The sequence below is a fragment of the Taudactylus pleione genome, unplaced genomic scaffold, assembly GCF_031769625.1.
Source record: "Taudactylus pleione unplaced genomic scaffold, aTauple2 ptg000376l, whole genome shotgun sequence".
NCBI lineage: Eukaryota > Metazoa > Chordata > Amphibia > Anura > Myobatrachidae > Taudactylus > Taudactylus pleione.
The window spans coordinates 2,996,750-3,023,596 of NW_028284777.1; the positions used below are offsets into that span (position 1 = coordinate 2,996,750).

At 40.4% G+C, this 26,847-nt stretch overlaps 1 protein-coding gene across 7 annotated transcripts in view; it reads right to left on the minus strand.

Annotated features, from left to right (window-relative positions):
• Positions 1 to 26,847, minus strand: part of WDFY3 (WD repeat and FYVE domain containing 3) — a 304,293-nt gene that overhangs the window by 20,999 nt on the left and 256,447 nt on the right. For 4 of the 7 annotated variants that reach the window (XM_088445034.1, XM_088445033.1, XM_088445032.1 and 1 more), the window contains exons 43-53: positions 26,453 to 26,680; positions 25,960 to 26,022; positions 22,337 to 22,505; positions 16,728 to 16,891; positions 13,716 to 13,864; positions 13,224 to 13,344; positions 11,184 to 11,269; positions 10,171 to 10,251; positions 5,762 to 5,816; positions 5,317 to 5,436; positions 3,139 to 3,256 (exon numbers count right to left, since the gene is read on the minus strand). In XM_088445034.1, the coding sequence (XP_088301160.1) occupies positions 3,139 to 3,256; positions 5,317 to 5,436; positions 5,762 to 5,816; positions 10,171 to 10,251; positions 11,184 to 11,269; positions 13,224 to 13,344; positions 13,716 to 13,864; positions 16,728 to 16,891; positions 22,337 to 22,505; positions 25,960 to 26,022; positions 26,453 to 26,680 (1,354 nt within the window). The remainder of the gene's footprint in view (positions 1 to 3,138; positions 3,257 to 5,316; positions 5,437 to 5,761; positions 5,817 to 10,170; positions 10,252 to 11,183; positions 11,270 to 13,223; positions 13,345 to 13,715; positions 13,865 to 16,727; positions 16,892 to 22,336; positions 22,506 to 25,959; positions 26,023 to 26,452; positions 26,681 to 26,847) is intronic. The other 3 variants (XM_088445038.1, XM_088445036.1, XM_088445035.1) reach the window with 1 other exon arrangement.

Sequence of the window (26,847 nt, forward strand, 5' to 3'; positions counted from 1 at the left end):
AGGAAGACAGACTTCATCTAATAGGTTGTCAATCAGGGAGGGGAGGGGGGAAGAGTTTGCTGGTAAAGATCAGATTAGTAGGAGTGAAGCAAGGAACAGATGTTCCAAGGATGTCAACAGTTGTGAGGAAAGAGACGAGTGAAGAGTAACAATGTGAGCAGGAGGGTCTGGATATACGAGCCAGGAGCCGGCCAGCACAATTACCCCAAGAAAAAGAGGATTTTCTTACCATAAGCAATCAATCCCTCTGAGTCCAATATGGGGAACACTGACACTGGGATATGATGGATAGGACAAGGAGTAGGCACTAAAATAGTTAAATGGCTGAAATCCCTCCAATATATACCCTCCCCTTCCGCAAGCTCCTCATTTATCTGACTAGAGACGCAAAAGGGAGAAAAATAGTGAAGAAAAACAACATCTAAATCACATCACACACCAGGGTGGAAACTCAGTGTTCCCTAGATTGGACTCACAGGAACTGATTTTACATTAAGAAAATCCTCTTTCCTCTATCATCCTCTTTCAATCTGGGGAACACTGATGCTGGGACTTCCCAAAGCAAGCCTCAAGAGTGAGGGGGATCACGCAGAGGCAGTGCTGTATGCAAAACTTGCATCCATGGCCACATAAGTGTGGAACCAATAAAATTTGGTAAACATGTGTACTGAGGACCAGGTGGCCGCCTTGCACAGCTGTTCCAACTGAGACACCATGTTGAACTGCCCAAGAAGCGCTCACGGCCCAAGACAAGTGTGCCCGAATGGGATCCCAAATAGACTCGCCCATAGCTATACAAGCCTGCTTGATGGTTGCAACAACCCGATGAACAATAGAATGCTTTGACGCTGGCCAGGCTCTTTTATGAGCATTGTAAAGCACTAAGACAGTCTGTCTATCGTAAAAAACAGTCCTGTCAACATATGTAAGGAGTGCTCATACCACATCCAGAAATCAGAGAAGACTCTCTGGATCAGATGGATGCAAGACTTTAAAAAACTATAAAAACTATTTCCTGATTCAGGTGAAAATGTGAAACGACCTTCGGAATAAAGAATTCAATTACAATTACAGAGAAGAGAGGCGAGTGTCTTACAAAAGAAAGTGGCCATGATAGGCGGAACCTAGAAGCTGAAACTTTCCTAGCTTCGCACCAACGGGTAGAAGATATCAACACTCTCTGATAATTAATTTAAGTGAATGACTTGTGTGCTTGTAACATAGTACGGATAAAGGCTGTAGAAAACCCCTGGACTTCAAGAGATTGATCTTAAGTGACACTTTGTTAAAGCCAATTGAGATAAATTGGAATGGAAGAATGGACCTTGAGATAGTAGAGCCTTCACATCTGACTGACCACCAGAGACAGCAGATTCGAGTACCATTACCTCCGTGGCCAATATTAGAAGGACATGAGTCTTTTCTCGTCTGAATACATGTGGGTGCATGGATATGGGCGGAAAGAGGTATCCAAAGTGGAAGGACCACTTAACTGTCAATGCATCTACTAGGGTCGCCTGTGGATCCCTGGACTGTGCCCCATACTGTGGAAGCTTCCTGTTCAACCTAGATGCCATGATGTCTATCCCTGGCAGACCCCATCTCTCCACAATCTGGTTAACTCTGTCCTTATGTAGGGACCATTCCCCTGGGTGAATCGTGTAGACTGAGAAAGTCGGCTTCCCAGTTGTTCAGCCCTGGGATAAAAATGGCCCATATAGTCGGTAGAAATCTTTCGGTCCATGTCATAATCTTGACGGTCTCTGACAAAGCCAGAGGACTCCTGATTCATCGTTGATGGTCGTCACCGCTGTGGCATTGTCTGATTGTATCTGTAACGGCTTGCCCCCTGAGAAAATAAGAAACCGTTGCACCTGGACCAGAACATGAAAAACTGCTTGTAGATCTAGCACATTTATAGAAAGCATTCTCTCTTCCAGCGACCAAACCCCCTGAAAGTGGAACCCTAGAGTCACTGCACCATCCCTGGAGACAGGTATCTGTTGTAACCAGTGTCCTTTTCCAAGGTAAAAATTGACAACCCATGGACAGTTTGGGAGTGCATAGACACCCTGTGAAGACTCAAAAGGACTCGTATCAGGCACTGCAATTGTCTGACCTTGTACCTTGGCAGAAACACACGCTGGAACAAGGTGTCGAAGAGAAGGCCCAGAAACACCCTTCTTCAAGCTGAAACTAGATTGGACTTGGGCAGGTTGAGAACAACATGCAAGTGAGCACTGAGTAAATCTGCTAATGAAACTTTGATCAGCAGGTAGTCCTGAGGAAGCCTATTCAATAGGTGAAACGCATAGATGACAGTGGAGGGGCACCTTTGGACGTTTGCAGTACTTTAGGTACCCTCGAGTTTGCCGGCAAACCACTTCTACTGACTGGACCTGTGACACCACCATATTAGGACATGCCCTGAAGTCTATCCTGAAATGGTGAGATTTTTTCATTTTTTGATCTACGAGATCATTGACCTACACTGGACTATTAAATCCTGTTAAAGGATACTTTAAACCTTATCATCCTACATGTTGGACTTATTCACCATTTAACTCAACGTATAGGAGACAGAGTAAACCGCTCAAAAGCGTGTCTGTCCCCATTCTTTTTTACCAACGAATATATCGAGCTATTGCACCTTTATGTTTCTTGTATTTTGTCTCATGTTGTGAGTGTGTATGTCCTTTTTGTAACACCGGTATTAGTCATTTTTCATTGTAATTTTACTGTATATCTCATTAAATCTATTACTATATAGTATTATTGAATTGCATTTGCATATATTTATTTACACTACCTACGGGCATCATAGGGGGTGCCAAAGGGTTTCCTGTTTTTTAACACAGTAATTAGAAAGGAACCTTAAGATAAATATTGCTTAAACGTATTTTATAGTGCGTTTAGTGTTTGTGCACAGCTTCAAGTTAATACCAAAACATAATGAGGTGGGAGATTATGAATTAAAATCAGTAGGATTTAAAACAGCAGGAGTTGATTAAACATTTGCAACTTTTACAGTATCTGTTTAATTCTTGACAGATGTTATATGTACATTGCATAGTCATGTTAGAACCTGTAATAAGTAATGCCACTTTAATAATGGAGGCAATAACCACAGTTACTTACCATTGGGATCTTCCCAATCCTTATAACGCTTCTTATACTGTGCAAGTCTATCATCAGTTTGTGCTCCCATTGGCTTAGACAGGTTTCTAAATGTTTTAGGATTTGTCAAGTCCAGCTCCTTTAATGGTATTTAAAAAGAAACCATTTTACTAATAGGCAAGCTGTCTAACATTCATATCAACTCAATGATATAGCTCTAAAATCAAATGGAATGTTACCAGTTCAAAGGCCTCAATTGTCAGTACACCCTAATTTCATCTGTGACTTTGAAATGTGTTCACTAGTCATAGTCTCTTTCTACATCCATGGACAAATTAGGGTTTGTATTTTTTTGAAACACTATTTTAAGTAATATTTTTAATAAATACTTTTTGATCGAACTGCAAATGTCAAACTGAAGTTTGACATTTGAGGTTCAAAGTTGCAATAACTATATATGTAACCATAACGGATGCATTGAAGAACGGACCCATGTCACCCTCACCTCCGGGCCATTGCTGTAAACATTGTTGATTTAGAGACAGGAGATATCCTGAAACTCCGATTTATAAAGATAGGAGTACAACAAAATAATTGGCTAAGAAAACTATTAGAGTACTAAATAAAAATCAAAAAAGGAGCTAACTTTCACCATTGTATTTAATTGAGTATAATTAAAATTGACTTAAGAAACAAACCGGGACATTAATACATTTTAGACAACCATCAAACAAACAAAGTTAATCTTAAGAAAAGTCCAAAACCTTAAAAATAAAACTACAGTAGCTCCCAGTATGGCCACACATTTGTTACAAACCAGCTGTGACAAATGTCCTCTTAAGCTCCGTGTTGCTGTCATTCCCCTCCACTCTGGTACCAATTTGTTGACAGCTTAGCTGTTTGGCTTTCTCACTTGCTCTCCGCTGACTTCCCTACTCTTATGATCTGGCATTTCAGCATCCCCAATAACACCCCTATTAGTGCTGCCGCCTCTAAATTTCTCAAACTTAACTATTCTACAGCTTCTCCCAACAGACAGCATCCCCCACCCATTGTGATGGTCACTTCATTGAATTCTCCCAGCTTTGTGAACTTTCCAACCTCAGTCTTCCTCCACACTAGTCACAATCCCTTCTATTGCTTCCTCTTACTATCTCTTGCTGCCCCACCCCAGGCCAAAGCTGTGCTTAATCTGCGACACCTATCTAAGAGCAACTTCCAGAGATGCCAGCACATTTACATTAATGCAACTAGCTGCATTATACACACCATTTTAATGAATGGTTAAACTGGGCATGGTTATCAGCAGTTTTTACATAGTTGATTGAGAAAGTTACTGATGATTGCAGTCCCTGGAGACTTGACAATCCAAGATCCATTCACTTCAATGACAAAATGCGTAGGGGTTATATATAGGGGTGAGCGGGTTCGGTTTTACTCAGATCTTTAAACGGCATTTAATTGGCTATCGCCTATCATGTGTTTTGGATAGCCAATATAATAAATCCGAATTTGCGGTAAAGTGGCGATAAGAACCGAGTAAATCCGAGTAAAACCGAGCCTGCACATCCCTAGTTATATATACATGGCATAATGCCATCTCTGGATGTCTTGGATGTTACTCTGTCCTATGTTGGTACTATACCTACTTATCAATGTTAGATGACTATTTGATGTCCCTGAAGGCAGAAGGGACTCCCGCATGTTATCCATGAAAGATAGTATCCAAGGACAGTTTTATATCATAATGAAGATAAAAAGTTTATAATTATCTTTTTATATACATGCATTTCTTCCTGACATTCATTTATTTAGAAATACATGTTGTGGTGCAAATGTATTTTGCTAATTTCTGTCACCATATAAGCATATTGTATTTATATATTTTTAAGTCAAACTAGCACGTGAGAATCAACAGCTGGATACAAACTCTGCCCCCTGAATAGTTAAAGGAATGCGTTAATGGCTATAATTTTATTTATATTGCTTTAAGCAAATAATTTTTATTAAAATGCTAGATAATATTAAATATTGAAATGTAATATCTATAGTACATTTAACCAGTAAATATCTAATACCCTCTTATATGCTGTATTGTATTTATAGAAAATTAACTCTTTTTTTTGTATCGTTTTGATACAAAATGAATAAGAAGACAAAGGTTATCTTTTTGGTTCTTTTTTTTAAAGCAACAATTACCTCAGAGTCGAAATCTGCCAGTATCCAAGGGAAAACGGGGTACTGCATGAGATCATTGTATGATCGGCCTGCCAGAGTGTTTAAGTGCATCAAATACTGGAAATTGCTGATTTCTCCTCTCTGAATAGGAAAGATAATAGAAGATTAGCCACACTGAAGAGAACGGAGCATTCATTCTTACCGATTTTATGGAGCTTATCTCTAAGGTGTTGCTGTGGGGCATAATTCAGCAAGCATCATAAGATAGATGTTTGGGATGCGCGGAGCAGAGATTTGTATCAGAGCCAGGCCTAACATCTTCTATAGCTACAGCTCCAGAACCGATAACTCGAAGAGCAGACCTCAGCATTACTTTTTATTTCTAAAGCATACATAGCGACAGGGAGACAAACGTAGCTGTTACATTTCAACAACGTGCTATTAAAAAAGGACATTTTTATTTTACCTCCCATCTCTGTGTCACAGACTTTTCTCCAACCAAAGTGCTGAGGAGTCCGGATCTAAAAATGTATTCACAATAAAGGAAAATATTCAGGATTTAATTCATGTACAATGTAAACAGCTAATAAATATAAATACAAATTACAACAAAAGGGAAAGAAACTCTCTTTGTGGAGGCACTCTTAAACAGTTAAAAATAAAACTTAACTTTTAATAATTAAAGTCTCAAACAACACAAAGACAATAACATATTATATAGATATAGATGTGACTCCCATGGTAGCACGAGAAAAATTAATATCCTCCACTTTTCAATTATCATAATGCTAACCATAAACATTGCAATTTAAAAAAAAAATCTGTTGTGTTGATACAAATTATCTTTTAGGTGGTGAAAATATTACATATGTCACTGTATAACCAGCCATTGCTTTTAATGTATCCAGGCATGAGTTTATAAAGATGCATTCAATTGTTGCAGTAAAGTAATTATCCATATCATAACAAGAATTATATAAATCGGTACGAACAAATAGACAGTCTAAAAAGACTCATTTAAAGGTGCCTATATGAATAGTTTTTTTAAGGATAGATCAGTAAAAGGTTGAAAAGGCCTACAGTGACAAGTGCTACACTTCCACTTTTTCACGTGTGCTTTAGTGCAGTGAACAAAGGAATGAGAGTGACACATTGCACTTGTATGTAGGTATGGTAGCTGCATCTACTGTCAGCAGGTCAGCAAGTATATTCTGCATCAAGGAGACCAAGCCAATGAGAGTATAGGAGGGGCAGAATAAGAGGTACCTATTTTGTTGCATCAGTCCTGCCGTAAGTTCCATGCTTGATGGGATTCTGCCGTGCACACTGGCAATAGGTGGTGGTGGACAGGGTTGTACTTGTATTTGTCCACATATTTTATAGCAGCCACCAGCACTGGCTTTGTCTATGACACTGACCATAATTTGATTTGGTCCTTGACCACCATCCCCCTGGGCACGCCAGGGAGCCACACCACCCAGTTTGGGAACCATTGCTTTAATGTGTAACTGGTAGTGGTCCTTTACTGAACTTATTGAGGCACCTGAGAAAATTCCTTTTGTAGACCAACTTCAGGGAGACCAAACATGCAAATTAACACTCTGAAAAGAAAGCAGCAACTGTGCCAATCAAAGTAGGACTTTGGTGGGTAACTTTAGAATTTGAAGGCTTTATAATCTGCAACAGTAATATATATCAGAATTAGCCCTAGTATTAAGGCATCAGCTGTCATGCCATGAGATACAGATGTTTCAATCCTTGATGAAAACAAGTGAGTAGGCCGAGACAAGTTATCTTTACACCTTTTACTGATCCCAGAACTGTGGGAAGCTTTGCTGTCAAGTGTGGATATTCTGTAGAATTTCCAAGAACTTCAAGCGCTACATTTGGTGCAGAAAGTATTCTTCAACCTGGAGGTCATAGTGCCTACATTTGAGGTTCCTCATCTGTAGGCAGCAGTGTCCCGATACCAAAACAATGGGGAAACTGCCACACAAATTGATCAGTCGAATATACCCCAGCTGGTATCTACCACCATCTAGCAGCAAGAAGATGTTAGCTCACCTAAAACCAGAATAAACATTAGAAAAACATGTTGTTTTGGGTCCCCTGCTGCTGACAATGAGCTTTGCAACACACATTTTCTAGTGTACTGGTAGCATGCTGGCTGGAAAGCCTACCAACGCAGTCTGCACAAAAATAACCACCGTCTTACTACTCCACTGCTAAATATTCTAGAATGGAGTTTGCTGAATTGAAGTGCAAAAGTTTACTATTGGCTTCAAAAAATGAAACAAAAGAGGAAATCATGCTGCAGTCACTGGATGTCCTGGCACACAGCCTTCCGCCATGTAGGCTCTCATCTGTTGTGAGAACAATCTAATCAAGAACAGCAGATGCCTTCTCCTTCAGTAATTGCCCATTTCCTTACATCCCAGAGAAACTAAACAAACCCATTTGACATAATGTGTAGTACCAATGCCAATCTCATCATTGCAGCATACTGCAGTGCAGATGTTTGCACCCACAATAATCATCATAATACCTGCGACCACAATGTAACGTCACACACATGTATCCAGTTTAGTTCAAATAAATGTGACTCTTTTGCCTGAATTTTCCCTTTCAGTAAGAAAAAAATGTGCAAACATGTTTTTTGCAATTCCAAAAGCATGATCTATTGCAATGTCACTAGAGATGATTTTGAAGGGTTGGGTACGGGATCCCGGCTGTCGAGATGCCGACAGCGGCATAACGACAGTCAGAAAACCGTCGCCTGAGCGTAAGTAACTTAACCCACCTTTCCTGCAGCCTAACCCTGACCTCCAGCACCCCCTCGGAGCCTAACCCTAAACCTCCCCATAGTGCCTAACCCTAATCCTCTCCCTAGTGCCTTAATCCTAACACTCCCCCTAACCCTAATACTTAACATTGGGATGCTGGCAGTCGGGATTTTGGAGCCAGGATTGTTGGGATACTGACGCTGAGCATCGGCATCCCGACCGCCGGGAATGTGATTACATCCCTGATTTTGAAAGATTGAGCTAGGGGGAGGGATAACCATAATCCCATGAACGAGACATACATAACTCAAATACTGAAGTGACTGCACCTATGTGACAGCTTTCATTAACAGATCAACCTGTGACAACAGTAAAACTTCTGGTGGTCCTCTGTAATTGAATAAATGTAAATCTCAAGAAAACCAAAATAGTCCACTGAGATATCTGGCTGAAATATAAAAAGGAAAAAAAAAAACATTTCGTGGAGATGTGAGAAAACCAATATGGTAACCACAGCGCCATACACATAAAAATCCTAGGCTGAACAAAGTGATGTTTCCTGAAGATGTATAGGTCCCATTACACTTTCAAGGTTTATTATGATATCATGTGGGCAAGCCAGTTATCTGTAGGCAGCTTGATGACTGGGGAGATGGTTTTTACTCTAATGGCAATTTTCGATGAACAATTTAACTGTTGATTGCAATATTTTTGCTCTATCTGAAGAACACTTAGCACTTTTTCTTCCTATTGCCTGAGACACAAGTTTTCTCTACCTGTAGACCGAAAAAAATAATCCAGATAAAGAATAAGCGTAAAAACTAATAGCAGTTCTCGGCGACATGGAAGCAACAACAAACTGACCTTCCGACAGCCAAACATCAGATTACAATTCAGCAAGAGGATTAGAGACTTTCTAAGCATGATATGCTAAGTGAATCTATTCCTATGGAGATGTGTTGGGGATTCTCTGAACCAATTTGTTTTGTCCAATAGCCATTATTTCACCAGCCGTGCTGAGGCAAAAGCTGTAACGTAGATGACTTAGGCATACAGTAGTAAAAATGTATTAAGTGATCCATACTTGTTATAGGTAAGACCTGCTGCATCCAGGGCAGGGAGTGTGGGGTTTTAGATATGTTCCATTTAAAAGAACATGCTCATTGGTCATCTGAAAATGCGTTTTTAACCTTCCTGTATGGATCGTCAGAAGTCAACACCGGCTTGGGGCGTATTATTTTGTAAAAACTAGACTATCCAGATTTTTTTTCCACGCCCTCCAACTCACATAGGGCAAAATAATCCAACTTTCCTACCCCAGTCTCAGTCTGCCCTTATTCAAGCACAGACTCTGCACTTGGAAGAGCTATTCTAACAAAGTAAGAAGCACAGACCTCCTCAGCATAGTCTGCACAAATGTTCCTAAACCTGGAAACAATACAAAGAAGCGGAGGATGGTTACCCATTGTGCAAATGGGTTCACTTTAAACATTTCTACTGTCAAAATAACAGCCACCAAGGCTGTTGCAGTAGAGACCAACACTACAGAAGCTATGTTAGACAAATGCTGTAAGGTAATGGACTAAACGTGGTACTCACAGGACCAGCCAGTGTCTACAAATGGCCCATCATGTACAGTACACGCAAAGAAAGCGAATTATTGAGAAACCGCTTAGACAATTTCTCAGTGGAGAAACACCTTCTGTCAGACACAATATCACCCGAAAGCTAAAGAATATCAATATCTAAATAGTTTAATATATAAAATAAAATTCCTGAATACTAAATCAAGGTGCAGGGCGGTGTTTGCTACATACAGTAGCAATAGTATTTGCAAACTAAAAGGCAGCACACTCTAAGTAACATATACTATACATGCCACCATTCCTTATATATGGGCAAATTCATAATGGTCCATTGTCAAACAAGTCGTTTTTGGTTAGCTGAATCATGAAAAAAGTTGCAGCTTATAATGCAAAAGAATGAAATGCATCCCAAGAGGTGACTGCACAATGAATTGTTACTGTAAAACTATATAAAATGTGCAGAATTCTCGATTGTAGAAGTGACGTCACATAGAATAGAGGCTTACCCTTGCTCCACACTTGTGTTTGGACGCTGTCCAGAAACAGATTCTGAGCTGTCTGTCAAAGATGGCACCACTGCCAGAAACCTGCATTGTGGAAAAAAACTGGTTAGTTCTTTTTACAGTATATTAATTATCCTTTCATTGTAAAATGCCAGTATATTCACCAGCAAACAGAGTAACTGAATTAATGCAAAACAGTGCAGTGACGAAGAAGTGACACTATGTTGGTGTAAAAAGGGGTCACTGAAGAAATATGATGGAATTAAATTCCAACTTAACATTTTGTCTGATAAGTTTTTTTCTTCAATGTTGAAAGAACAACAGCTGAATCATTACAATAAAAACTAGAAAATGAATTACACTATGCACCCTCTCAATATTTTGTCATGGCCAGGAACGAGATCCGTTCAATATCCCGGCAGATGGGATTCCATCGGTCAGAATGCTGGCGCCGGAATCCCGAAGGTAAGTAGTGGGGTTAGGGGGGGAGGTTTAGGGTTAGGCTTTAGGGGGAGGCTTAGGTTCAGGGTGCGGGGAGGTGGAGGTTAGGTTTAGGCACGGAGAAGGAAGGGTTAGGGTACGGAGAGGGGGAGGGTTAGGGTCAGTATCCTAACCCTGTCAGGATGCTGGAGTCTGGATTTTGAACGACCGGGATGCCGCTGACATCTCGTACCCATCTCCCTGGAACATGGGTGCAGAGGGTAGCAGGGTCCTGCTCTCATTCAGTACAGTGAAGCTTCCAAACAGCCTCAAGCTACAATATCCCAGTGTGGATTCAGGTGAGCTGTCCTAGGATATGTAGACTGCCCAAACATTAACAAATGTAAGTGTTACTTCCTCCTCAGTGTATGTATATGTCTGTAATCTCAGGAAAAATGCAGTATACATTGCAGTAACATATGAACAAAGTATTGCTCAGGCATTAGAGTACACATGTTTTATTCAGATAGAAAAGGCCGACAGTGGTTTACAAATCAAGTCATACATCGATGTTCTGTTCTCTGACGCAGGCTTACCTCTGGTACACTTTGTTGCGTACTCCCTTTTGAAAAGACAATAAATAGTTGCGTCCATCAGCTGAAAAGACCTCCACAGCTATTGGCTGCAAGAAACATACAGTAACTGTAGACCAGTACTCAGATTTAAGCGGTCTATAAATTAGTGCACAACACAGAGCGAGCGGTCAGTGGGTTGTCTGGGTTAGGATCAGTCCTCACAGACGGCTGCACTCTCCCTCTACCAACAGGTTATTCTTTGCACTCATTAATATACACATGTACAGGACAGTAGAAGCTGAATTCAATATAAGTTTACAAGCTGCAATGTGGAATTTATAGGAAGAAAACACCATGTAAGTATAGCAATGCTTTCTAAATGTGCCTTGAGCATTGTGCTTTTGCAGTTCTCCAGATGCTTCTGTAATGACAGTAAAGACGTCTCTGTGACTGTGTCCTAAATGTTTATCAGGCAGACAACTTTAGGCGGTCTGGCTCAATAAACGGACAGCTGGCTATTTCTTAACCACATATGTATTTATGAATGCAAAAAATATGTGCAGCTGTCAGCTCCATGTCACATACGGTATGTTACAGTTACATATGTGTGGTAGTGAAAGCTTGTGTATTCTGGGACTGCGCCATAAGTGATCTATGTTATCCATTAGCAAATTTTCATCAGGCAATGGCTAATTATGTCTAAAAAAAAAAATTATAGAGATCTTAAAACAAAAAGAACATGCAATTTCACTTACACATTTCCTAAGTTATTACGGGAGCTATTCAATTGTTTTTGGGCACCCATTCTCTTGTCTAAAGTCACCGGGGGCTATTCAATTGTTTATGCTAATGAGCGCCAGTGCAGCTGATGCCCATTATGTCTGCTCGCACCATCTTGCTTTTGGGTGCCCAAACTTCCGTTTAGGCAGCGCGCACATTGCTTTGCACGGGTTTAGATGCTTTACACGACATGCAAATAAGTAATGTGCAATTGCAGCACTCAGGCCCATCTACAGAACAATTGAATATCACCCGTTGGGCGCTCATTATTAAGGGCGTGAGAAAACAGTTGATTTCCCGATTTCCCCTTATAGATATATTGTCTATAGTCAGTGTTACATTTCATAAAGCATAAAAGTTTACAATGTAATTTCACATCAGGAACAGAGGATATGGGGGGGGGGACAAAACGATTATGAGCTGTGAACACATATGGGATCCATAAGAGTATTCACGTAACTGCAACTCAAGCAGACCTGGATGCAGATACACCTGTCATGGGCTGTATGTCTTGTATGTCCAGGGATGATGATGATGATAATTATTCTCGGACTGACCCCTCCCACTGATAGTACTTCATGCTTTAGGTGGCTGTAATTATAAATTAAGTCACCATTCTCGGTATATTACCTAATTGATTTTTCCAATTGGTCTGTGATGGAAAAATGGATTTGCTTTTCATTTTTTTTTTTAGGGAAAAACTACACCCAAAACAATTGAATAGCTTTGGTCAGTTTAGATGGGAACTATAGGCACATAAAACAATTCAATCTCCCCCAAATTGTGCGTCTTATTTGCACAATTAAAACAGAGTTTGTCACATGGGGAATAAGGCATTTGTACATCTGTGGGTGTATGAAACTGTAAAAAGGGCTCCAACGTGAGCAGCTGCGGCTTTTTTGTGCTTCATCTGCGACGTTGTACATGTGTAAAATAAATTCCTGTGCGGTTAAAGTCGCAGCCCAGTGACTCTGGTACACTACGAGTGTCTTCTCGCTGCTCTGCGATGCAACTAAGATGCAAAAGGTAGAGAGAAATACAGCTGCGGCAGGTGTCTCGCGCCACATGACGCAAAGATGCCCAATGAGGATACACCTGTACTAGAAAGACTGTCAAGCCACATGACTACAACTTTCTATATGTTATCCCGATACTAGTGTTTTAGATATACAGCTGGAAGCATCACATCAAGCCATAAATATACACGTCACCCTAACCTACATGTAATAATCTTCACAGATGTCCAAATAATGTGTTGTATGAACATTTAGTATCACATACCTGTAACAGATATCTTCGTTTGTGAACTTCTTTAATATCTTCATAGGCAAATATGCTGCAAGTTCTTTTCAGCTGGCTAGGGCCCTGCCTTGCACCGCGAGGAATGATTGGTTCATGCATACTACAAGAAGAAAACCTTTTATTCATTAAGAGAATAGCAGACTAAAATAAGAAGGTACAGTAAATTAAAATCTAAAACTAGCAAAGTATAGGTTAAACGCTATTGCTATTCCGACGGATGGGAGAGCTGACGCAGTAAGAAGGAAGTCCAGGAGCAGAGCATTTTGCACCTAGTGGAAGGGGTCATGTTGGTGGACCAGTTACATTATCCCTAATTTTCCTCGAAAAGTCTAATGTATCTATGTTTATCTAAAGGTACAGTCACAATACACACAGCCTGATCTGTATATGTTCTCACAACAGAGAAGACTTCATTCATAGTTGGTAAGTTTAGATGTCTGTGCTCCTGCTTGGAGTGAGAGAGTGACTTACTTTACAGGTAACGTTTCAATATCCCGAATCTCTCTAGTTGCTGTCAACGTAAACCCGTCCACTACATAGAAGTGCTCTTTTCCAAAGAGGAGGAGGCCTTCACCGGTGTCTAGGCCCTGGACCCTTGCACAGCGATACATGTGTTGAATCTGAAATTATTGGGAAAGGGATTGTAGAACAAAGGAGATAATGTTTACTTACTAACAAATTATATTTTAGATCTGGGATTAGAAACAAACATACAAAAAAATATTTGAAGGAGCGGAACAATCTAATACCCTTAAAAAAGTGCAAGGGCCAAATGTAATGGGGTGAGTTTAAAATATGTGAGAGTTTAGCAGTAACCTCTCACATTGGTCGGGTAATATCTTTAAAATGGGAAAACATCTGGATGAGAGTTTATAGCGTGAGAGTTTTATTTAGCCTAAAAATATGTTCTCGGACTCTATTACATTGGCAGAGTTAAAAAATTGTTAAAGTTTACTGCTAAACTCACATTTTCTAAACTCTCACCCTATTACATGTTGCCCTGCGTGTCAGATTATAAATACAGACATTCCTCACTTAGCGACCTACCTGTTTAGCGACCGTTGGGACTGACGACCAGCGCTCTGACCAGCTAACTGTGACTTGCAATGATTGAAAAAAAAAAAAAAAAAGACAGACTCTGCCGCAAGAGGAAGCCCTGGCTGTGGCGTGAGACATACAGGACACCTTGCAAGGACGACAGCGTGCTCTCGGAGGAGGTGGGGCACACACAGGCACATGGCACCCTCAGCCTGGTACCTGCTACTTCCAGGCCACTATATGTCCTCGCTTAACGACCGATTCGTTTAACGACCAAGTCGTAGGAACAGAACTCGGTCGTTAAGTGAGGAATGTCTGTATTGGTAATTGAATACACTGATATTTACACTATTGCACTATTTACCAAAAGGTGGCGCCATTGTACTGTGTTCATGATATGCAACTGCATTTTAAAATCAGGAAGCAACAAACAAAAGTGAAAAAAAAAAAAGAATAATTATAAGAGAAAAAAAGATGAGTTGAATACAATAGATAAAAAAAAAGACACATACAAAGCCACCTAAGAGTGGATGGGGTGTAAAGAGTCTCATTTAAAGGTGGACGTACATCTGTTTGTACAGCAATAACGTGTTCATGTAACTATGACACAATTAGACGTGGACTTGCGGGTATTGGAAGACTGGAGCAATGTTGTGTAATAATGATGACAATCAGCACTATCTAGCCACTTCTAATTGGACGGTTATGTATTGAAGACAAAGCTGTTAGTAGTTAAATTACTATTGCTTATACTATGTCAATGTACAGCCATCTATTTGCATTATTTAATTGAATTGTATATATTTATTTTTTTAACACATTTAATTACTGCTGGAATGAAAGTTGCCCATTTCATTTTCAGAGGAAAAACAACAGATGTTTGAATATAATTAAATTTGTATTTAATTACATTTTATATAGAAAATGTGACTCACATACCTTAAGACAATATTCTCTTGTGTATATGGCACTTCATTAGATTATTGTATTGTGGATAAATCAAGTAATGCAGCACAGCTACATCTTTATTGTATTCTGTGGCATAAGTACACACTTGTACTCCTCACGTACCATTGGCACAAATGCCACTGTCTTAGTTGGATGCATCTTAACATGTGTTCACAAAACACGTAAAGTATAAAAATTGCCTGTCTGCAAAGAGCATTGTACTATTTTGGCAAATACCGAACCAATTATGTCCATACACCTTATTAGAAGCTTGGTTTGGGCAGAGTCCAGATCACAGGTGGTGGCATGCAACATTTGTGTAATTTTAACAATGTCTTCTACATCCAGAGGATCAAAGCTAGGTCATGAATCCAGTTGGCTTATATCTACAGGCTTAGAGCAGTGGCATTCACTTCAGAGCACAGGTGGAAAATTAGTTTATCTGGAAACTCATTGCATCCTGACTGGGAGAAGGTTGGCTGCAGACCTGTTGCTTTACAAAACATCTCCACAGTATAGAAACACTGAGCTAGCTTGTTTGCTGCAGTGATCTAACCTGACAGAAACTCATTTTTCTTAAGGGTGAATGGGGATTGGTATTCTTCAATATGCTTGACTAGTTTAAGATTTTCTTCTACCAAGTTAGTATTCCTCCATCATCTTTCAAGCCTACGACCCCTCTTCTTGTGGTCCCCCATCACTGTTGCCAAAACAAGGAAAGATGGCACATGCACAGAAGAGAGCAAAGTGCTGTGCGGCTCCATCTTTCTGAATACATAAATAGAAAGATGGCTGGTTGCTATGAGCTAGAATAGGTGAGGGTTAGTCACACAGACATGAGCAAATCTCTGGGTGCACGGTGTACAGCGTGGGTCCCCCTTGACCCATGGGCCCCTGCACCCATTATAGATACGCCACTGCCCTTGATGTACCAACATTAGTTTAGTACTCCTCAACTATCCCTTGTACTGTACCCCGATCAATATTATTACCATATTGTGTGTTAATTACATTCACACAGCTGACGGAACAAAGGACACTTCAACTTCACTTCACTAAACAGCTACTTTTTTTTTCCTGTTTTGAACAAAACTTTGTCTTCAGAAGAGACAACAAACACTGCTGTGCTGGTCTTTAGTATTTTTTTTTTGCCTTGGTCAACAAGACTTTATTAGCCTTCTCTTCATGCCATTTACAGTTTCTGATAATGATCAGGTACACTTATATAGAGACACATGAGACTGGGCTGAAGGAGAGTTTGAGGAATGAGGAATGATGAGTCATAGACAATTGTACAAATGTTAAAGTTATAATGACTCACCCCCACTGCCCAACTAACCACACCTACATTCCCTTTAGATTGTAAAATGATCAGGGCATTCTTGTTTCCTGCCCACCTCAATCCAGTTCCCTTGCACACCGTTATCTCTTTTCTTCTTGGCTGGTCTCTATGCCACCTTTTATTGAGAAGCTGAATGGCCCAACCATTCACCTTACCTTCTCTCCTTCCTCCAGGAGCCTGAGAAGAGTGGTACTGTCCATCTTTTCATCTTCATCAATGGAAGAGCCTTCAGACAACTGGTCCTGTAAGAGCTCCTGGTTGTCATCTTCTCCACCATCAGGAGCAGACCTTGATCGTTTAAGAGGTGCTTTTACCAAACCTGAACCAAACAGACAGAAAACTGCCATTATTATGGTTTTAAAACTTTTTTAGCTTTGAACTGTATTTTTATAGCTTTAAATAGTACTATACAGTAAACAATGACTCTGTACTGACTGAGATTCACAAAGTAAAATACAAAAGTAGTGAGAATCTGACCCCCAGCTATTTTCTCTGACTGCAGCAGGCGAAGCACACAATTTAAAGTTTATTCACATTCACATGGCTTGCACAGTATTATCCAGCATACCACAGAGAGTCAGCGCTCCCTCCCACACTGTGCAATCACCAACACCTCAGTCACCTCTTGCAGGAGTAGGCAAGCAGACAGCGGGGTCAATTCAGAGTTGAAAGCAACTAAATGCTGTGAATTAAATGCAGACATTTGCCCAGGTATTCGGTCACATGGTCGACAGTGACATATCATAAACATTCATGATTTTGACATTGTTAAAATATCAACATTACCATTAGGATAAGAGTAAGGTTTAGGGGTTAAGGTTATGGTTAGGTTTAGGGGTTAGGCGTAGACTTACCTGAAAAGCAAAGTGTCGACATTCTGACCATGTCAACATTTGCTCTGTGCGAACGGAGGTCCCCTGCACCTTGGATCATTGACCATCCTGCTGTGTTATCCATCGCTACTACAGACCAGGTACTTTTCTCCCTCCCTGCTCTCTCACCTACTGCGGCTCTGTATGGGCACACTGCACTGCTTGTCATCAGTGTGCTGTCACGAGTACAGCAGAAGCAGCTGCTTACTTTCTTCACTGTGTCATTACCCTGAAACTGTCATTCCCAATCCTATGTACATCAAGATTGGGAAAAGCAGATTTCATGGTATGTTAGAACACAGGTACTATTTTTCACCAGAGAGTTATATTCTATTGGGGGAACCTGGTACCCTTTCTTTACTGTATTTATACCAGCTTACAGACTGATAGCATTAGGATTTATTACATATATTTTATGTTTTTCAATGTGCTATATTTATATCTTTAAACAGCTGGGCTTATTCATAGGATTACAGACCAGGAACTTTCTCTCCCCTCCCTGCTCGCTCACCGGCAGCGGCTCAGTATTGATACACTGCGCTATTTGTTAACAGTGTCACAGCCAGAGATCAGCACCGGCAGCAGAAGCAGCTGCTACTCTTATTTCACTGTGTCTGTACTGTGGAACTCTCATTCCCAATCCTATGCTTTGTATGATTGGCAAAAGTAGATTTGTGGTACATAAGAACACAGGCAATTTTTTTCACTCAAATTAGGATATGTTCAATCTATTGGGGTGACCTGGTACCCTATTTTTTGATTTTTGATACTCCATATCTTCCATTTCAGGATGGTCTCCAATTAATGACATATTTATCTTGAGAATTGATTATTATTTTGACCTTGCAGCATTTTAATATGTGTCATTTTTTCACTTGTATCTTTTCTATTGTCACTTATATTTTCGCTGATACTTACCATAGGTAATTATACACATTGCTTGCACAGTACACCATTTGTGTTTCCTTTTCTTTTTGTTCAATTTGTTATTGTATAGATTCTTTTCTGGAATTTCTTCCAGATATCATGCTCGTCGTTTTGTATAGTTTTTGATTCCATTTTTAAAGATTTCAATAAAGATTTACTTTTTATTTCACTAATATTTCACTAATAGGTGGTGTGCCTCTTAACAGGAGTACCTTTTTGTGCTCTTGCCTACCCCGTTTATCCATAGATTCTGCTCCATGGGTGCACCCTCCTGTAGACTACAATATCCGATTTACTAATATTGTGTAGGAATCAATTTGAGTAACTATATATCCATTTTTGTATTTATCTCTATCTTTCCTGTGCGGTGATTCTCCATTTTGTTTTGTTTTTTCTCCATCACCCTTTCCTTCCCTTTTTTCCCCTTTGATAACATGTCAACATTTCATCAGCGTCGATATGCTGAATGTCGGCATGGTCAATGTTGACATTATGAACATGTCATCAGGGATGTGGTCAGAACTTTGTGTGTCCAATAGCAACATTTTGAAGGGGCCCCTGCCCTAAGTATTGCCCTAGTTAATTTTATACTCCATGGTAATGCCATAGTTTATTTTATGTACCTTAGTAGTGCCCTAGTTCACAATATACAACACACTGCCCTCAGTTTATAATATGCCACATTGTTGTGCCTACATTACACTATAGGTCACATTGTAGTGCTGCCAGTACATATTATGCTACATATTCTTTCCAGGTCATAACACAGTGTGTTCTCAGTACATATTATGCTATGCTGTAGTTACATATTATGCCACACTGTAGTGCCCCAGTTAATGTTATGCAACATTGTAGTGCCCACAGTCCATATTATGCCAGACTGCAGTGCCACAAGTTCATATTATGCCACACTATTGTGCATCCAGTTAATATTGTGCCACATTACAGTGCCCCAGTTAATATTATGTAATATTACAGTGCCCTCCATTTCATATTATGCTAATTAGAGTGCCCCTAGATCAGATTATGCCTGATTACAATGCCCCCATTGTTATTAAATTCAATACACATGCCTCCAACCTTTATAATACACATTACATACACCACTCACTGAATATGGAATGTCTCCCCATTAGGTAACCTTATCCTACATAGAATTCTGGTAAGCGTTTATATCCACTGATCACTTAACTTCACTTTATTTGCCAATGGCAGGGCAAATGGCAATGGCAGGGTTGGACTGGCCCACAGGGGGACAGGGGAAATCCCTGGTATTCCCCACTGCATGGGGTGTGACGCCTCCATCCTCATGGGTCTGGTTCCAGATTTCACACTCCAATACTACATTATATTTTACTTGTGGGTCAGTTAATTGGGAGAGCAGGACCATGGACTGGTGGGTCCCTACCGCTGCATTCCCCACATAGGGTCCAACACTGTCTGTAATCAAAAAGAAGCATACGCTATGACAGTGCCAGGCTCACTGATTAGCTCAGCTGTACCTGTGAGGGTGAAATGGGAGTGCAGTAGATCAGAGGTTTTCAAACTCGTTCCTCAGGACCCCACACAGTTCACGCTTTCCAGGTCACCCAGTAGTTGCACAGGTGTATTCACTACTCACTGACACATTTTAAAAGTTCCACTGGTGGAGATAATTGTTTCACTTGTGATTCTGTTAGTAGACCTGGAAAACATGCACTGTTTGGGGTCCTGAGGACCGAGTTTGAGAACCTGTGCAGTAGATGAATTATCTCAGTGCAGAGCTTTACTGAGAGGGAGAGACAAAGAACACATGAGCACTGTTGGGTCCCACTTTCAGGCTGGGCAAAGGGCTGGACCCAATTTCTCCTCAGGCAATTTCAAGAGCTTGGTAAATAATGGCATGTCTGTAGGGCTCCCTAAGCCTCTGGACCCTATAGAAAAGGCACCCCCTGTACCCACTTATAGCTATGCCAATGCATGTCAACATTATGAATGTTGACTTAATATATTGTGACACGATCACTGGAATAGGAAGGCAGGTATATTTGCCCTAGATTTCATGCCTATGTGTTTAGTGGGCTTTTGGTAAGAACTGAATTAGGGTCCTGGGGTTGGATGTGAGAAGAAAGGGCGGGTTCTCCATCCATTTAGGCCCAGTTCGGGTCTTTGGGCTATTTAGCCTTACAAAAGGCTAATTAGTGCTGTTAGCTGTAGGTGTGTGTAAAAAGGCTGTCAGCCTGATAATTTCTCTCACACACCACTGCCTGGGGAAAAGGAGAGACTATGGAGTCTTTGGGCTCGATTCAATTGAACGCAAATTAAATAGCACCTGGAGGAAGCTCCCAGAGCTATTCAATTCAGCGCGCTGTTTAAGATTTCTTCTCGCATCCCTCCAGGGGTGCGAGCAGAAATCAGACAAAAGTACAGGCGCGATGCTGTTTTCTGCCCTTAGCGCAGCGGAAACAGCATCGTGCCGGGAAGTTTAGTCGGAGAATGCCCATTCTCGCGACTAAACACCCTGTTAAAGGCGCGAGGGGTGGGAGAACGGGCATTCTCCAACCTAACAGCGAGCTGAATTGAATAGCTCCGGGAGCTCACTCCCGGTGCTATTTAATTTGTGTTCAATTGAAACGAGCCCTTTGTGAGAGAAACCTGCTGTTTAGAAACCAGTGAGCTGTGCATGGTAAAACTTCTTGTGTTGTTTTTAGTTGGCTAGGAGTATCTTCTGTATGGTTAGCGCCAGACGGCAAGGAATTTATTTTGTTATTGATTTCTGTATTTTTTTTCAAAATAAAACTGGTTGAGGCCAGTTGCACCAAACTAATGAACTTCTGTGTGATCTCTCACTGCTGCAACCTGCCATCTACCCCAGGAGATAGTACCTGCTCCCGGGACACTGTTACAACATCAAACTCATTTGCCACTATTGCAGACTTTACACATATATGCAACTGCATTGCACCTACCCATGAACTTGGTTAAACGGTCATTATCATTATCACCAGCCAAGAGCTCTGCATACACACATCTCTGCATAGCCTCCAGTACTGTGTAAACGCCATTATAACATTGTTACTAAATTTAGCTTACAAGTAAATGTCCTGTTACCACCCACTTAAGCCCATTCAGGAGTGGAGATGCAACCGAGACACATACAACATGAAATTGCCTGCGGATGTGTATATTCTGCTCTGGAGCATGCGCAGTGTGCAATATAAGATTAGTCCTCCAAATAGTCTTGCATCCACCTCTGAATCAGCACCGGTAAGTGCAGTTCAGGATGCACCATAAATGGACATGCAGGTGAAAGTTTGCTTTCGATTACTGCGATCCGTTGACGAAGGACTATTAACAGTACCTAGAATCTCCCGGAATTAGTCTGGGGGTCGAGCTTTCAGTTTTGGGGCTCCAACCTTTTGGAACTCACCTCCCCGCATAGTTCGAGAGGCCTCCACTCTAGAATCCTTCAAAAATAGACTCGAGACTTACCTCTTCACCCAAGCATTTCATTAATGTCCCTTGGTTTAAGCTTATTTTGTATTTTGTACTGTAAAGGCAAATGTAAAGCACTTTGAGTCCTTTAGGAGAAAAGCGCTATATAAAAAAAATTATTATTATTTTAGCTCTGGTGTCGTATATATGAAGTAGGCACTCATGGGACTTCGCTTAGGTTTTCTTTAGGAATAGTGGGCTCAGCTGCTGCTGTTAAGCTAAGTCCCATGAGTTTTATGTTTTATATACATCATTATCTTGTTGGTGTGATGTTTGGTTGGCTGTCTTTTTTTTATTTGGAAGATTATTTTATTTGTTATCATCTTGACTTACAACATTTTGGAATGAATATCCCTTTATTCTCATTATATTCAAATAAATTTACACGATGTTAAAACTATTATTTCAAAAGTCTATTGAAGTTTATTTAGCATAACCTTGGAAGAAATAGAATCCATTATGAATGGATAATAAAGGAAACTTTCCCTGACCTTTCACTCTGGCAATGGTGTCTTCCCCGTGCTCTGGTTCATGCTGAGCCGCTTCCCCTTCAGAGCTTTCCTCCACTGTATCTTGAAACACTGCCGGGTTCCCAGGCATTAGACGCATGTAGTAATCTTTGCTGTCATAGCTGATGGCACGACGATAACGAGCAGGTTTCTGTATCATCATTAAGACAATAAAAAACAAAATAAAGGCAAAATTATCTACACTTTAGCATATAAATGCTATAATACAATTGGGAGAATTCCACCGCAGTTTCCCTGTATGTATGGTGACCAGATGCAGTACCATAACATCACCTACAGTAAGTGTGGCACTGTAACATGAACCTCTAGTTTAAAAAATGCTCCCAGGTACATATGTAAATGTATCTGCATATTCCTGATGTCTGTCTTTAAAATAGGCATAACCTTATGTTTGACCACTGTTCCTCTTTTGTTGCCATCAAATAAACCTTGTCTGTTTTTCAAACCAAATTGACACAAATAATAACAAACATGGCAATTTTCTATACATTGCTACAAACACTGTAAGCAAAGCTATTTTAATAAAATGGCAAAAGGGGCATTTACCTTACTAGTCAGATTCAACCATAATCCACAATGGTAAACCTAGATAAAGCTGTAGAACAGAGCTCTGATCTATCTGCTTATTCTAAACCATCACACAACATATTTGTATCAGGGAAAGCAGAAATAAAAAGTTGTCTATCTTTTGCTTTTTTTCTTGAAAAAACTTAATACTCCTTCCTTTGAGATACTGTTTTCCTAGTGTCTTACAATTGGTATTTGGGTCCAATGATTTTATCTTTGCCATGAGACCGATAAAGTCAGTCCTCAATGAAACAGTTTCAACAGTTCTTTCTGTATGAAGAGCCATGGAAGTAAGATCAGCACTAGGTGGGAGAATAGCAAAAAATCCTGCACTTGCTGGCTTTTTCCTGTAGGTGCGGGTTTTAACTATTCAATTAGGTGTGGGGTATTTGCTATATTTGGAGGGGTTTTTTGAGCACCTCTAAAGCAAGTCTGATTTTTCCTATAAACGTTAATTTTAGGAAAAATCAACAGCACTTTATTATTATTATTATTTATTTATATGGCGCCACAAGTGTTCCGCAGCACCTTACAAAGTACATAAACAAATTGTAGACAAGTGACTTACAGAACAATACAATACAGGACATGAGTAATATATATTGCTACATTAGTGACCATATCACCCAGATAAGCAACAGAGCATAAGCAACAAAGTGTTAGGTGCCCTAGTGGTGAGTAAGAAGTAGATGAAACTTAAGTAGGGAGAAGCACAAGAGGGTAGAGGGCCCTGCTCGTAAGAGCTTACATTCTAAAAGGGAGGGGAAGACAAACAGGGGTGACACAGATGGGGAGGAAGGAGCATGTAGCAGGGAGTTAGAATGATAGCTGGGAGGCTTTGATGAATTAGTGGATCTTGAGAGCCCGTTTGAAGGATTGGAAAGAGGTGGAGAGTCAGAGAGGGAGTGTGAGAGCGTTCCAGAGGTGGGGAGCAGTACGGGCAAAATCTTGGAGGCGGGAGGAAGTAATCAGTTGGCATGAAAGGTGGCATGCATTAGTTGCACGAAGAGAGCGGAGAGGAGAGTGAAAGGAGATGAGATCAGAGATGTATATGGGAGAAGATTGGGTGAGGGCTTTGTAAGCGAGCGTGAGAACCTTAAATTGGGTTCTAAAAGGGAAGGGGAGCCAGTGGAGGGCTTGTAGGAGAGGGGAGGCAGATGTAGAGCATTTGGAGAGGAAGATAAGCTGTACAGCAGCATTAAGGACAGACTGGAGTGGAGAGAGATGGAAAGGAGATGCTCTGGGACGCCAGCGGCAGCCCCCCCAAGCTTAATTAGTCCTCAATTACTCACCTTCCGAAGCGGTGTCTTCTTCCTCCAGTGTCGGGACCCTGTCTCCTGCAGCAGGCTGAGTAGGTCTGTGTGTGTGTGACCACCAGTGTGTGTAACCCCTGCCCCCCCCCCCCACTGTAATGGGCACTGAGAGAACTACATCTCCCAGCAGCCCCTGTTCCTCCCACCTGCCCCCGAAGCCCTCCAGTAGCCCCCTCCCCAGTGACCACATGGAGAGGACACCGAAAGCCACGGAGACCACCGGAGACTCCCGGACACGCAAGTATAAATTCTTTTTCATGTGCCACGGGGTTTTCAGCTCTGAAAACCTCACAACCATTTTTTTTTTTAATTGGATACCACGGGTAATCCAAAATTGGGTGCGGGGTTTTTTACCTCGCGCCCAATTGAATATGTCCCATATTGTCAATTTGTCTAACAGCGACTCCTATATTTATATATAAATGAGAACTTTTAGAGCACCCAGATCCTATCAGAATCTAAAAATAATCTACTGTATATTATATATTTTTTTGTAATTTTATAATTTTATATGGGCTTCAATATGTAATTACATGCATTACAAAAATGCACTGATGATTCCACCAAATCCTATACTAAATTGAATATTAACTGGCATATTAAAATTAGGCAGAATGAGCATAAATAATAAAATATCCTTTTGATCTCCAGAAAGTGATTACTTTTGGGTCTTGAAGACTATAATCCCTGGTTAGGAATGATTGATTACATTTTAAAGAATTAGCTGAATCAAAATATCAGTGAAAACCATTGACATACACCATATAATAAATATTCTTGCTACCATAAAATAAAATCACTTCTATTGAAAGAAAAACAAAAGTACCAATTTCAAAAACATACATTTAGCCAAGCTTCTTACCATTAAATATCTTACATAGAAATGATCAGGACATTCCACAGTTTGTTATGCATACGCATAACCCAAACTTGTTTTTTGTTTCTCTTAGTGAAAGAGTCTGGTTCTACGGTACGTAATCCAGGCATATTTGGCATGACTGCATCGAATAAACAGTCTTTTCAAACTCTTGAAACAAACATTATTTCAGCACTCTGGTATTCCAACAGAGACAAAGGGACAGTGTACATTTTCCTAGCTGCAGTGTGCGGCACGGGACTGCTTGCCAGACACAGCTGTGAGAACGCGGATGATAACAGCCTGTTCTTATATGGCACACTCACCCTTCGCAGCATAGTTACTGCAAAGAGGAAGTGAATAGACTAAGCGTTCAGAAAGCAGTTAGCTCATGCAGAAGCGAAAAAGAAACACTTTCCCACATCCTTGAAAATGAACATAACGCTGAGTGTATTAGCTAGATCCATAGCCAATTAGTCAACAATCTGGTTGTTTGTTTGGCAGGACTTCAACTTTCTGTGATCAATAACAAATAGAATTTCAAACTTAAGAATTTCATCTAAGCTGTGTGGTGTAATCTAGTTTTTCAAAGTTTAATATAAAACAGAAAAAGGATTGCAACAGATTCCCACCACACAGCTATGTATGATTACAAAAATGCAAGAACGTACAGTATTTATAGTATACTCATTTTCAGAGTGGAACTGATCAAAGAACACTAGACTTCATCAAGCCAAGTGAAAGGCGCTAGTTGTGTTATTATACATGAGTAGTGCAGCTTTGTTAGAACATGCTCTAGTGACACTCTTCAGTACAGACTGTGCACAAATTCTTTACACCGTTATTACCTTCTCACGAGTTACCGTGAAGACATCATCAGAGCTTTCAGGCAGTGCACATGGAAAGTCAGACTAGAAACGGGTATTAAGTATAAACAGATCAGAAGGCTCAATTATATGTGGATCAACTCTAATGGACAGATACAGAGAGGCACTATAGAATTCTATTTAATCAGGTCTGCTGCCAGCAAACATTAGAGACAGCTATTAGGTAAACCTAACAGAGATTCATGAGAATGAAGCCTCACTGAATGACCTCACTGAGATCCCTCTTAGACCGAATGTTTAGACAATGTTGCTCACACAACAAACTAGTTCAACTAATAAAATGGTGGTCTCCATTGTAGGAAGGCAGGCCAACTTTAACAGTGAATTACATTACATGGACTGATTGATAAATTAAACTAGAAGCCATAACTTATAATTCAATTATCTATGGTAACATCCAATAAAGCAAATGTACTGAACAATTTAAATAAACCCAGAAGACGATGGCGCTCACCATAGTATTAGTATCCTGCTCCACGTCAGGGACGTATGGATAGTGAATATAGAACATATCATTTCTCACAATTTTCTTCCTCATTCTACATGGCCCTTCTGTCATCTCCAGCATCCATTTATCCAGGTGAGAGCCGATTGGTGGGCCCCAGAGCCCTCTCTCCCGCAGCAGCTCATACTCAATCTGGTTCCATTCCTCGGTCACATATTTCAATGCGTTTTGTTGACGCTTTTTACAAAGAGCAGAAATGTTGGGTTTTAAACAATTATTTCTTCCTTGGAACCTTAATACATTATAAACAAACATTCTGTTGACAAACAGAGAAATAAAGACCTTCACTGCATAATGTAAGCATACTGCTCTATTGTCTTTAGCCATAAGACTATAGAATTCTC